General features: G+C 40.5%; 1 protein-coding gene across 1 annotated transcript in view; it reads left to right on the top strand.

The window, feature by feature from the left end:
* pknox2 (pbx/knotted 1 homeobox 2) overlaps positions 1 to 12714 on the top strand; it is a 78732-nt gene extending 66018 nt beyond the window's left edge. The window contains exons 6-12 of the mRNA XM_041051504.1: positions 512 to 697; positions 886 to 1021; positions 3131 to 3228; positions 7766 to 7885; positions 8210 to 8286; positions 8836 to 9014; positions 9800 to 12714. Of these exons, the coding sequence (XP_040907438.1) occupies positions 512 to 697; positions 886 to 1021; positions 3131 to 3228; positions 7766 to 7885; positions 8210 to 8286; positions 8836 to 9014; positions 9800 to 10068 (1065 nt within the window). The 3' untranslated portion in view covers positions 10069 to 12714. The remainder of the gene's footprint in view (positions 1 to 511; positions 698 to 885; positions 1022 to 3130; positions 3229 to 7765; positions 7886 to 8209; positions 8287 to 8835; positions 9015 to 9799) is intronic.
* Positions 12715 to 12953: the final 239 nt, after the last annotated feature.

Below are 12953 nucleotides of genomic sequence, written 5' to 3'. Positions count from 1 at the left end.
TAGACAGAACATCTTATCAGTCTCATTATCAAGTTTGATGAAAATGAGATATTTTATTTGTTTAAGCACTGGAGATGCCAGTGCCTGTCCTACAGACAGTGGAGAAGATTCCAGTCTGACCTCTCAGCATTGCATGTCAGTGGCTTGGTGTGTTGGAGTATGTCCAGATCTAATGTGGGTGATCACCTATCCATCTGACTGTTTAAACAAACTGTCCTGTTTTTGAAAGTGCCTCAAGAACATCACTGTTAATAGATTAAAAAATGTATAAACATATACAATAGTAACGTGTTTAATGGGTTTTCTGCATGTTTTTTTAAGAGGGGTTTGTCTCCTAAAAACCCCTTAGACTGTGCAGAAAATCCATCCAATACCATTAGAATCCCATTAAACACATGTTAATAACGTCATAATTAATGTGTAAATTAACTTTATTCTAAAATTAAAAAAAAAATGGATAAAGGGATTGAGTTGTGAATGTGATCAATCACTTTGTGTCTGTTTCCTACAGATGGTAAAGGCCATTCAGGTGCTGAGAATCCACCTATTGGAATTAGAGAAGGTCAATGAGCTCTGTAAGGATTTCTGCAACCGTTACATCACCTGCCTGAAGACCAAGATGCACAGCGACAACCTCCTCCGTAATGACCTGGGAGGACCCTATTCTCCAACACACACCAGTCTCAGCATGCAGCAGGTCAGTCAGGGACTGTGTGGATTTTACTGTTCCTTGATGGTATCCCTCCCTGAGCAGCACTTCCTAAGATCCCAGTCTTTTCCTTCATCACTTATTGTAGATTTTGCTTGTTTTTTGAGTGTTTCAGTCACGAACAAGAACACCACCTTCCCACATTTGCTCACCAGTGTCTCTCTGTGATCCCCCAGGAACTAATTCAGACCTCCTCTCCATCCATGACCTCTGTCTCCAGCTCCGTTAACCCTTCAGGGATTGTGGTGCCCGCAGGGGGTCTGCAACAGGGCAATGTCGCCATGACTACCATCAACTCTCAAGTGGTTTCGGGTAAGAACGCACAGACATAAAAAACACTGTGACGCTGACAGATACTCATACAAGATTCAAATTGTCTTGTGTTAGTTTTCTGGTGCAACGTCACATTTAAAAGTTGGCATAGTGATTGTTTAAACTCTGACTGACTCTTCATAGTAAACTCTGCTAATAACTCTGACATCCATGAAACGTGGATCAGTTCAGGCCTGACAATCAGTTTCATCTCACACAGGCTGAGGAGCTTCCACGTGAAAAGGCATATTAGGATTTTTCAGGTTTTTCATGGTCGCTCTTGCTTTCACAGAGCACCTCCTCCAGTGTTATCAGTATGTGTTATCTATTATGTCTAAAATCTCCGAGCCCTCTTCGTTTTTCCAGTGGACAGCATTTAATAATCACATTTCCAGCACTGAGCTGTGGTACTTCAAAAACCCACATTTCGTTGTAAACAGAATTTTGCTTATCTGAATGCATGGTAGAAATATTATGACATTCTGATATTCAAACACTATGGGGAATAGCAGAGATTCCTGCGTCTCTGTCAGGGGGAAAAACACAGAGTCAGAATACAGAGAAATGACATTTGAAACAAGTTGGAGAGTGAACGTACACAGACATTATACAGTTATTTTTGTCACTAGAGGACACGTAGTAACTACCAGTTAGTAATGTGTAGACAGTTTATCCTGCTAAAGTTTCCATTCACTGATATACAGTTCAACTTGATGTTCTTCTTCTGGCTCTAAACTGGTTTTGTTTCTTACTAGTAGATGTTTTTATTTCATCAATATAGAGGTATCTTCTACGCCTGCCCCCCCGGCACGTGGTGTCCTACATACAGTAAATGCTGCCAGTGAATCACGTTTTACAGAGAACTAACATTAAATTCCACCTCTACAGCTGTGGCAAACAGCTGTATGTCCCTGTTAGACCTGCCGATACTAATGTAACTCAGATCTTGTCACTTCTAACAGAAATTAATAGCTGGATGTCACAAAACGTTTTACAAGCTAACTCATCTGTGTTAGAGATCATTCTGTTTGGCCGACCTTCTGTCTCTCTTCTCGTCCAGTCACAGCTACATCATCTATCGTTCAAAATTACGGACAGTTACAGTTGACTCTTGTCTTCAGACCATGGTGAATCAATCATGGTTTCTCCAGCTGAGAACCTTGGTCGAAATGAAATAATTTTCAACTCTCTCAGATCTTGAGAAAGTAGTCCATTCTTTCATCTTCTTCTCAGACTGCTGCAGCTCTGGACAGAAATTAGTTGTTCATCTCCAGCTATTTCAAAATGCTGATGCTCATCTCTTACCAAATACTTTATTCTTTTATAATAATCATTCCATTTTTAAAAATAATTTTGATTTATTAATATTCTTCCTCCATTTCTCATTTTTTTAAAAACTATTTTTGCTGCTGTGTGACAATTAAATGAGTTTTGACACAGAAGCTCTACACAGAAGAAATGTTTAATGTGACACCAGTTAGTATTTATCATCATTTCTTATTAATAATCCATATTGTGAAATAAAGCATATGATGATCAATAACAGTATTGTTATTGTTGATTACAACCAAATCACTCAGCCCAAGCACAGACAATGCACAGCATTCTGAACTGAACCGTAACATTTAATGTTGCTATTATACTGCATTTTAATCTTTGTTACAGCTATAGTGACTGATTTTTGTGTAAATGTGCATCAGAGAGCCGTGGTATGTATCCTTCACAGGGAGCTTGGCTGATAGGTTCTTATAATGTCAAGCCTCTACAGTGAAATGTTAATCCTGCCCTCTGGAAATCCCTTTTAACCCAAAATAAATCAATGTCTCTGCCTTTGATCACTACACATTGAAGAGCTCAAACAGACTGTGATAAGAGTGTCTTGATCAAGGCTAATTAAGCCAGCAGCAAAAACACTCTCGCTCCTTCTTTCTTTCGCTGGGTTAAAGGAGACTAATGCACCTTGAATTTAATCATTTCGTCTCTTGTTTGCCTTGTTTTTGTTTGCCGGGCTTGACAAGAAGTTAATAAGGCTCCGGTGGTAGAGCGGGAGGTGGCTGCTGGTAGCTGCTGAAGCCACTTGATACTCATGACGGCGAATTATCCCCTCAGGTGGGACCCTGTACCAGCCGGTTGCCATGGTGACATCACAAGGGCAAGTGTTAACGCAGGCGCTGCCGCCGGGAACCATCCAGATCCAGAACTCACAGGTAAAGCCGCTGGGCTGGTGATGCTTTGGCCGACACGTTCCCTCCCTCCCTGTGCCCTCACCACCCACTGTCTCAATTTGTTGTTATTAAACGGGCCTCTTTACATCTCACAGAATCCCCCTGGGCGCCTGTTCATTGTCTCTGTCTGAACACAACCCCCCCACCCCGCTGAGACACAAAATGGAAATTGTTTATTCCCATGATGTTTACGGCGCTTACATGATCCTGTCAGGTACCACGGCAGATGACAGTCATTTACTTAGCCGCTCCACGCTAACTTCGTTTATGGATCAAAATATGTTTTGATGAAGTGATTTCCACAGATGCGAGAAATAAAAGTTGCTGCACAACATTCGCAATCCAACAATTTGAAGCCTACTTTGACAAATTTGGTCTTTGTAAAGAGCCACACACTTTAAGACGTGCAAAAAACTTTAAAAAAATAAAAATAAAGTATTGTGGAATTATTATGGACAGGAAATATTATGACCACAAAAGTTTTATCTGCTTTCCATGAAAGCGTGGAGAACAGTCAACCCCACATGAATGGCTGGAATTGGATTTTTTATGACACAAGGACACATCTGTGCTTTTAATATTTCTTTTCATTCTAGTTTGATTTTCATTCTCGATGTATCTTTTCTCTTCCAGTGTTAGGTTGTTGTGGAGATGAATGACCCTCATACCTATTCCCACTGATCAATTAAACATTTAGCTTAGTGCCACATCTTTCAAATAAAGAGACTGTAACAGTGTTAGTCAACTCTAAAAATGACAGAGTGTCTGTAGCAGGCGTGTAATCACTGGGGGGGACAGGGGTCATGTTCCCCCCAGTATAGGAAAAATGTAAATTTGCCCCACCCTCAGATATTTGAATGCTCAGTTATTTGTGCTTTGAAAACTTAAACTCTGAACCAGCCAGGTTGTGTTCTTAACGCACACACTCTTGTGGGTGACGCACAGTCCTAACCACTCTGTGTCCTGTGCAGAGCATGCATCTATCCATCTATCCGTCTGTTCATCTGTCTGTCTCTGTCCGTCCGTCCATCCGTCCGTCCGTCTCCCCTGTTAGGAAAGAAAGTATCAAGAGTATAAGCTCTCCTCTGAAGGTACAGACCATCAGGCACTTGAGTCCTTGTTTGGTCAGGCAGGATCTTTTCAGGGTCCCAGTGTCTTTGTTTTCCTGTGTGCAACGGAAGCACAAAGAATCTGACCTGGATAATTGGTGCTGACTCATTAAAAGACAGTCACAACAAAGGACTGGGACCCACCACTGAAGGCAAAAACTATAGAGCAACAAATGTGGACAAGACAAAATAAAAAATCTGTTCACAAGTCAAATGTCTGGCATTTGCAGTAGTCCTGGCAACGTCTTAAATCTACGGTTGTTAGAAGTATCATTGATGAAATAGTTCAGACATAAACAGGAACAGCTATTTTTATTTTGTTTACTGCAAACATTAAGGACCACTAAGTTATAGGAAGTGTGTATAATATAAGATGGCCCTTCAGTGTCTGCATACTCTTTAGTGGTGCCTGTGGTGTAAAGTTAAGAGCACGGTTTTTGAATATGAGACCAGGTTTTCACTGAGCCACAAGTTAGATTGACAATGCACTATTAAAATATGCAGCTGAAGATAATGAATTAGTTGAAGCCAATTTTCATTTTAAATTTAATTCTGCTCTTCAGAGAGGGAGTCTGTGTGATACTATGCAGAAAATTAACTGGTAACAAGTTTTTGAATCACAAAAGAAACAACAAAATTTGAATTCAGAATTACAGATTCAATTTAGCTCATTTTTAGGATTCAATTTTACAATCACTGCCTTTTTTTTTCTTTTTTATGAAACATTTCAAACTCAGTGTATCCATGAATCTCTCACTCTAGGTAGATTCAACATATCACTGATAATCGAAGTATTTGTCTGGCCTTGGTTCTTGCCTATAGATATGAATAAAAAGTGGGAGCAGTGCTCCATGTGCAGCAGCCCTGGCCTGGAGAGCCGCTCAGTTTCAGGCAGGTAATTCTGTGCTTGACAGTTAGAGGGGGCCTGCGTGAATAGCTGTGACCCAGGCGAGGCAGAGTGTTACACGTGGGCTGGGAATTGAACACAGCCCCGTCACTGCTTTTGCCGACAAGCCCAGAGTAATCACACTCTCGAGCTTGGTGCCGCCAATTAATTCAACCTTGCTTTCCCCCGGAACACACATACTCCCAGGGCTGAGGGGGGATAAGAGGAGGGCTGCCCACGTGACTCCCAGCTGCAACTGTAATGAGCCTTGTTTTGTGTGGGGAGTATAGTAGGGGGGTGGTTGGGTGGGGGGTCTGAATGGGTTTGAATGTGTATTTATGGGCATTGTGTGAGTTGTGGGGGGGGTTCGTGTGTGTGAGCGCATATAGGTTTGTCTGTTATTTATTGCATTTTTTTATTCATTCATGCAATTTGATCTGCATGATTATGCATATGAAACGCTCATATGTGTTTTAGCCTCACAAACATGGAAGCTTGTTCAAAAAAATCAGAAAAAACTCAAAACCACTGCTACAGTGACAATGACAGATTAAAATGATTGGTTCATGTTACGCATTTATATCATATATTACATATTTATGAATATGCAGGCATGAAAAGACATCTGTATATAGCATGTGTATGTATGTATGTATGTATGTATGTATGTATGTATGTAGTGTAGTTCTTGACAGATAGTGTTGAACAGGGTTTGCTAATGGTTGCTGTTGAAGGCCCCAAGTGTTTCATGTTATCTGCCTCAGAGCCCACATACACTTTTATCTCTACAATGAAATGAATACACACATATTGTATCATGGTGTACACACACAGATGCACCTTTTTTATCACTCAGGAGGACATTACATTGGCTTACATTCATTCTCTTAACTACCCTAATACATGCTTAACCCAAACCCTTGCCCTAAACGTATCCTAACCCTGACTTAACATTTACCCGAAAATTAACCAAAAATCAAGTGTTAAACCTGCTGTTTCAAAATATTTTACTGTACGCACAACAAACATGGGCTGTAATGCTAAAGTTAAAAACACTCACTGTTCAAACGTGTGTTTTGCTTCTTGTTGTTTGGATGTTTGAGCTTCACTGTGCAGAATGATGTATGTGCAGAGCTTGACACTAGAAGGCTGTTTTCACATTCACATACCAGACACAGTGTCATTCATAACAGAGTGTTTTTATGTCTAAAACATCTCTGGAGGGGATCTTTAAGAAGATCACATAAACTGGCATGAGGCTGGTGAAATTCTATCAGTACTTTCCTTATTTTACCATTTTTAAACAAATCCTATTAAAGAAAACGACCCAAACCAACAATGTGTTAGTCCAACATTCAATATTTTCTGAGTTCCCTTACATGTCTGTCACTAAACAAAAAAAAAACCTAGCTAAAGCTAAATAATTTCCTAAAACAGGAGGCCACTGTGGTTTTTCCACAAACGTTCCTCAACAGGAGGAAATAGTTAATGTGCTCGAGACTATTTTCAGTGTTGGACTAAGCCACATTTGATGCCCTGGTGAGTATATCTGGCATCAGGACGGTGTATGTGGGACTGAGTCAAAACAGTGTGTGTGTTCATGTAATGAAGGAACACGTCACGCAGTGCAACAGAGTAGCTCACTGATGTGTTTCTAATAGTTTTTGGACAGTGGATCTCTGTGGCACAGATCTTGGGTACATATTCATTACCTGTTATTGGGATCAGTTTAAAGTTGGTTTGGGTCTTTTTATGGGATTTGTTGATAATTAACAAAATCTAGAACATGACCAGACTTATTCTTTACTAATTCTTTGCAGGCTTGCCTTTCCTTTAGTTCATGTGTATCCTAGAACATCTAACCCTAACTTAACCTCGACTGTAGCCACAGAAATATCCCATCACGACCCTAAGTGTCTTCATAAGAATAGTGGACGAACAAGTCCGTCCTGACAAGTAGGGCTCAGCCAGACCAAGCACATGCACTCACACACACATACGCACACACATCCATATGTACACTGCAGGCTGTCAAAGACAGTCAATACCCTGAGATCATCTTGTCCTTCAGCACTCACACTCCAAACAATAACATCTGAATAATGATTTCTCACTGAGCACAAAGACAGGCGTAGGTCAATACAAATGAAAAACTAAGCCGAACACGGTCACACGTACCAGCTCCTCACTAATACAGCACCAAACTGTGAAATCCAAACTTTTGACCAAAGGCTCACCCGGCCCTCCAGTCTTTAAACTCGCTGAAGCACCGAGCAGACTACTGACCCTCTTGTGTTTCCACATAGTCAAGGGTGCTGCTTTTTTATATTTTAAGTATCATTACTCAAACTCAGTTACCATGGTGACACTTGAGGAGGTGTTTCTGCCCTTGCCACTGAAAAAAAGATAGGTAATTGGTAGTCTCCCTTTGTTTCCGTGGCAACAATAACTAAGCCCGACCATCCGCTCCTTTTTGCTTTTCTTTTCTTCCTTTTCTCTTCCCTCCCTGGTGTCTGCTTTAAAGGTAAACGTGGACCTGTCGTCCCTGTTGGACAGCGAAGACAAAAAGTCCAAGAATAAGAGGGGGGTCCTGCCCAAACACGCCACCAACATCATGCGGTCCTGGCTCTTCCAGCATCTCATGGTGAGGCGCTGTGCGTCTGCGTGTGTGTGTGTGTGTGCGCGTGTGTGCGTGTGTGCGTGTGCGTCTGCGCGTGTGTGTGTGTGTGTGTGTGTGTATTATAAAGTGGTAGCTATGGAAGCAGAGAATGAAAGGATAATGGATGAGTCGTACAGAGGAAGCCAACAGTCACATTTAGAGCCCACTGTATAAGGAGAGTTAACTAACTGAACAGGGAGGTTTACTGACTGTTGAGAAAGTAGTAAATTTCAGCATTTAGCGTGAGAAGTTCAAAACATTAAGGGTGTGGCTCACGAAAGCTGAGATGTTATCTCCCCTTTCTTTCAGCACCCGTACCCAACAGAAGATGAGAAAAGGCAGATCGCTGCACAAACGAGTCTAACCCTTTTGCAAGTGAACAACTGGTAAGACGTTGAATGGCAGTCTCACCATAGCCATTAAATCTTTGTATGCACATGTAGAAAGAAAGACACCACTTTATATGACTGTGAAAGATGAATGGGGACTTGATTTTAATTGAACTTGAACATACTGGAGCTCCTCAGCATATTGCTGGAACTGTGGCGCCACCTCCTGGTCACATATCTGTGGTACACCAGAGACCAAATTGTGCCTCCAGTATTGTCATGCCTTTGCTCTTCTTTTATATTTGTTTTAAGGAACAGGATTGCTTTAAAATGGTATACTTTTTGATATAGGTTCAAAGAGCAGAATTTGCTACTGGGAGGAAATATAGTTTTTTTTGTTTTGTTAAAAAAGAAAAAAGTGATTTGGTGAATAATTTTGGATGGATTTGCACTGAAGTTCACTCTGGTCTGAACAGTGCTGCGTGTGCATTTTTAGAATTTGTTTTGCATTCACTAAAATTTTGTCTCTGGGGTTCTGTCCTATTCGAATATATTTTCTCCACAAAACCTTTCAACAATGAAAATATGTAATAATCTATGGTCTAGGTTCATCAACGCTCGTCGGCGTATCCTCCAGCCTATGCTTGATGCCAGTAACCCAGACCCAGCTCCCAAAGCGAAGAAGATGAAGTCCCAGCACCGTCCCACACAGCGCTTCTGGCCTGACTCCATCGTGGCTGGAGTTCTGCAGACGCACAGATCTCAAACAGGAAACAACTCAGACAGTATGCCAACACTAAACTTTTCTGAGAAACAAACACAAACATGCCCATATGTTTTTTTTTCCTTAGTCTCTAAATTGTAGTTGGCATTTGAACACATACATGAAAGATGAAGAATTTAACTGTGTATGTTTAAAGCTTAACCACTAGGTGCCACTGTTGACACTTCCTTGTTATTTACTGTATGTAATGTACTGTGAGAAGATGAGAAGGCAGAAGTCAAGGACAAAGAACTTCAAATTATTTAAAAATAATAGCATTTGACCTACGGGAATCATGATCTGGACCTGAGCCTGTGTTTTTAAAACTATGGATTCTTGAGTCTTGAGTCAGGAAAAGTTATAGTGCTAACTACCGTCACCCATGGCAACCATCTAGGTTTTCATGTCAAGTCCCAGAGAAGATTATAGATTTTAGTTGCTGGGTGTAATGTATTATCTGCTATCTGTGTACTGCAGCTGTTGCAGGTAAAGACAGAACAAAAGTAGGCAAAGCTTTCTCTGAACCAAATGGCTTCACTGTCATAAATTTAACTGAACCTATTTCTGAGTGTATGTGTGTTAAACTCTAAATTAAAGCTCTGCCTTTAGGTGATAATATACTGCACATGATTTACAGTTTTTTATTCAGTGTAAGAAATGCAAAATACACAACTTCACGTATCCTGTAATGAAATAATAATAAATAACTACCTCCAGTGAAACTTATAGTACAATTACACACACCTTCATTTGTACTATCATGAGCATTTATTATATCCTGATCCCTCCTCTGTACCCCCCCCCCAGACCCGCTGAGTATGGACAGCCTCCAGTCGCTGTCCTCAGACTCAGCCACCCTGGCCATGCAGCAAGCCATGCTGGGAGCCGACGACTCCATGGACGGCACCGAGGAGGATGACGAAGAGGAGGAGGAGGAGGAAGAGGAGGAGGGCATGGAGGAGGAAGAAGAGGAGGAGGACGGGGAGGAGGAAGGCGACCGAGGGAGGCAAATGTCCAGCGGAGGAGGAGGAGGAAGGAGAGATCTGAGCATGGAGCACAGAGAGGAACTAGAGTAGTCAAATAAGGGAAAAGACTATATTATATGAACTTTGACCACAGTTGTCCACTTAATGCAGCCTCATTCAAACTCAAACTAGGACAGCTCTAATGCTAAGTGACTCTTGAGAGCATTTAAGGACGTATTAGGTTTTCTCCACATTCATCAGAGACTCTTCTGCAGAGCCTAATCAGACGCAATGACCATCATGATCATGATTATAGAGAATGAATATTAGTTTAATGCTGAATATGTGTTGTTTCAATCTACGACAGTATGTTCTCATTCAGTGAGCTCCAGAAATATTTGGATGGTAGCACTTTTTTTTTTTACTCTATGGCTCCAGTTATTTATGGAGAGAAATGGCACAGAAACTAAAAGGTTGGAAAGATCACTGTTAGTTTTAAACTGAAGACATTTTTTTTACCCATTTTTACTGTCACAGTTAAAAGGTTTGATGCTTTCAGAGAGCCATGACATTCAGGATAGAGTGAACTGAAGAGAATGAAGAGTCTGGAGCAGCTGCACGTGCATCAAAAACAAAAAAACAACAACAAAAAAAAAACTGCACAGTGAGAATTGTTGACTTTATACGTAAACAACTACTTATTTGAATGTAATCTCTGCAAAATGTTTCGGCACCGTGAAATTAGTGACAAAAAGGGCTGCAGGATTTTTTTGTTTTGTTTTGTTTTTAAACTTTTCATTTCACAAAACTGAAAGTACTAACTTTTCAACAGTCATCAGTTCAACTTTGCAGTTAATGTGTCATTTCACTTCCTAAAATAAAAGTGAGGCGCAAAAAGAAATTTAAAAAAGTGTAGTGCTGTGCAAATATCTGCAGAAGTGACTGTATATGTTTGTTTCCATCACTGGGACATCATTCACGCCTTTTAACAGACTCATAGGTTCTCAGGTCGAACAACACTTTCATTCGATGTGTTTCTTCCTCACGAGGGTAACACTCGACTCATTGCTGCAGCGAATCCTTTGGAGCATGACTTTTGAAACAATCTTTATTTTTTCTTCTACCATGAGCAAAAAAAAAAAAAAAAAGAAAGAAAAAGAAAAAAAGAAAAACATGAAAAAAATGAACCTGTAGTAAACCAGTGTATACTGACTGCACATATAGTATGTATATTGGATTTTCCATATGTTTGCATTCTGGTGTTGAAGGTTTGCATATTTATTCTGTTTTTTTTCTTTTTCTGTTTTTTTTTGTTTTGGTTTTTTTTGTTGTTTTCGCGTGGCCTCAGAGGGTAACTAAAGGAACAACACGACAATGACAGTTGCTTCTGCGTACACTGCAAACTTCCTGAATAAGGCTGTTGAAAGAGCTGTGGCCATACACATACTTGACTTCAACCATCAACTCTTAGAATTGCTTGTGTATTTCTGTGACCTGGGGTGATTCTGTCACAAAATAAGAGCATGACAAGCCCCGCCGGTCACCACATACCGTCTCACCCGTGTCTCAGCATCTAGAGAAATCACGCAGAGATGGCAGATGACTTTGGAATCCCTGACCGAACAGAGCTGGTGTCGCTCACTGACGAACTTTTTCAAGGAAGGAGACGATTTTGAGGTAAACGAGAAAGAGAAACAAAAAAACTCAGCAGTAACTCTTTCAATTTTATGTGAAGGATTTTGAAAAAACTGTGAAACAATTTCAGCTCTCTGTTTTGTACTAAAAACTTGGAGTCACTTGTTTCTAATGTGACGATGTCTAGGAAAAGAAAAAAAAACATGTTATATTGAATGTTCTGATTGTTCATTGTGAAGTATGTTGCTCATTAATGTTCTTTTTTCATGATTGCTTTTTTAAATGGATCTTCCAGAGCAAGTGACAGACAATAGGAAATATTTCTATTTCATTTGTACACTTTGTTGTCATAATCTATTGTGTTTCAATAGACCAATTTTAATAATTAAACATGTAAAGGTACTGATTTTGACTTGGTGATCTGAAAGTTCTGCACACGTTCAGGCTGAGCAAACAACCAGGGCCATAAATTCACAAAGAGAGAGGAGGCAGTTTGAGTCCTGAGAGTATTTAGAGAAGAAAGCACTAAGCAGAACAGAACGCAAGACAGTTAACATGAGCATCTTTGTCTGCTACATGTATCTGAGCCAGTGTCTCAAAAGAGCAACACTTATGTGTGTGTATGTGTGACTGTGTGTGTGTGTGTGTGTGTGTGTGTGTGTGTGTGTGTGTGTGTGTGTGTGTGTGTGTGTGTGTGTGTGTGTGTGTGTGAGAGAGAGAGACACTTGTGAACCCTCTCAGGCCCTGCTTTATTGTAACATGTTTCCAGATTACAGAGTAAGGAGTCTAAATATTGGTTTAACATCCCACATGTTCCTGTCACATGGGCAGACTCCCACCCACTGGTTATCTCTCCGTCCTGTGATTTAAACTCGTCAGAAGATGCCCACCCAAACGCTCTCCCACCTTTTCAGCCGACTACCACAATAGAACCCAGCAGAGCTTTTGACCACAGGGTTTCAGCTTTTGAGATGTGGATTCTGCTTCCTCAGAATAAATGTTAATCACTGCTGTGGGTGTTTGCTGCGCAAGCCACATTGTATTGTTTTTTTTTTTTTGTTCTTTTGTTTTTTTTACTTGGCTTGTACGCTTGTGTATAATTGCATCCTTGCATTGTTTTCTGCCCCCAACCTTAAAAAGGTCAAACTTTAATTGCAACAGCACTTATTAAATATCTGTTGTTGTGTACCTCTGCTACTTTTCTCCTCGTTCAGCCACACTTTCTGGTAGGAGGAATTTGATTGCAGTGGCCAAGCAGGGCTTTAAATAATATATTAATATATTAGGAGTAGGCAACATGTGATGAGGTGCTTGACATTACCATGAGGAAGCACTGCTCAAAAGTTCTTATAAAAAAAAAA

The sequence above is a fragment of the Toxotes jaculatrix genome, chromosome 12, assembly GCF_017976425.1.
Source record: "Toxotes jaculatrix isolate fToxJac2 chromosome 12, fToxJac2.pri, whole genome shotgun sequence".
Lineage (NCBI taxonomy): Eukaryota > Metazoa > Chordata > Actinopteri > Toxotidae > Toxotes > Toxotes jaculatrix.
This window is presented reverse-complemented; position numbering and strand designations above follow the sequence as displayed.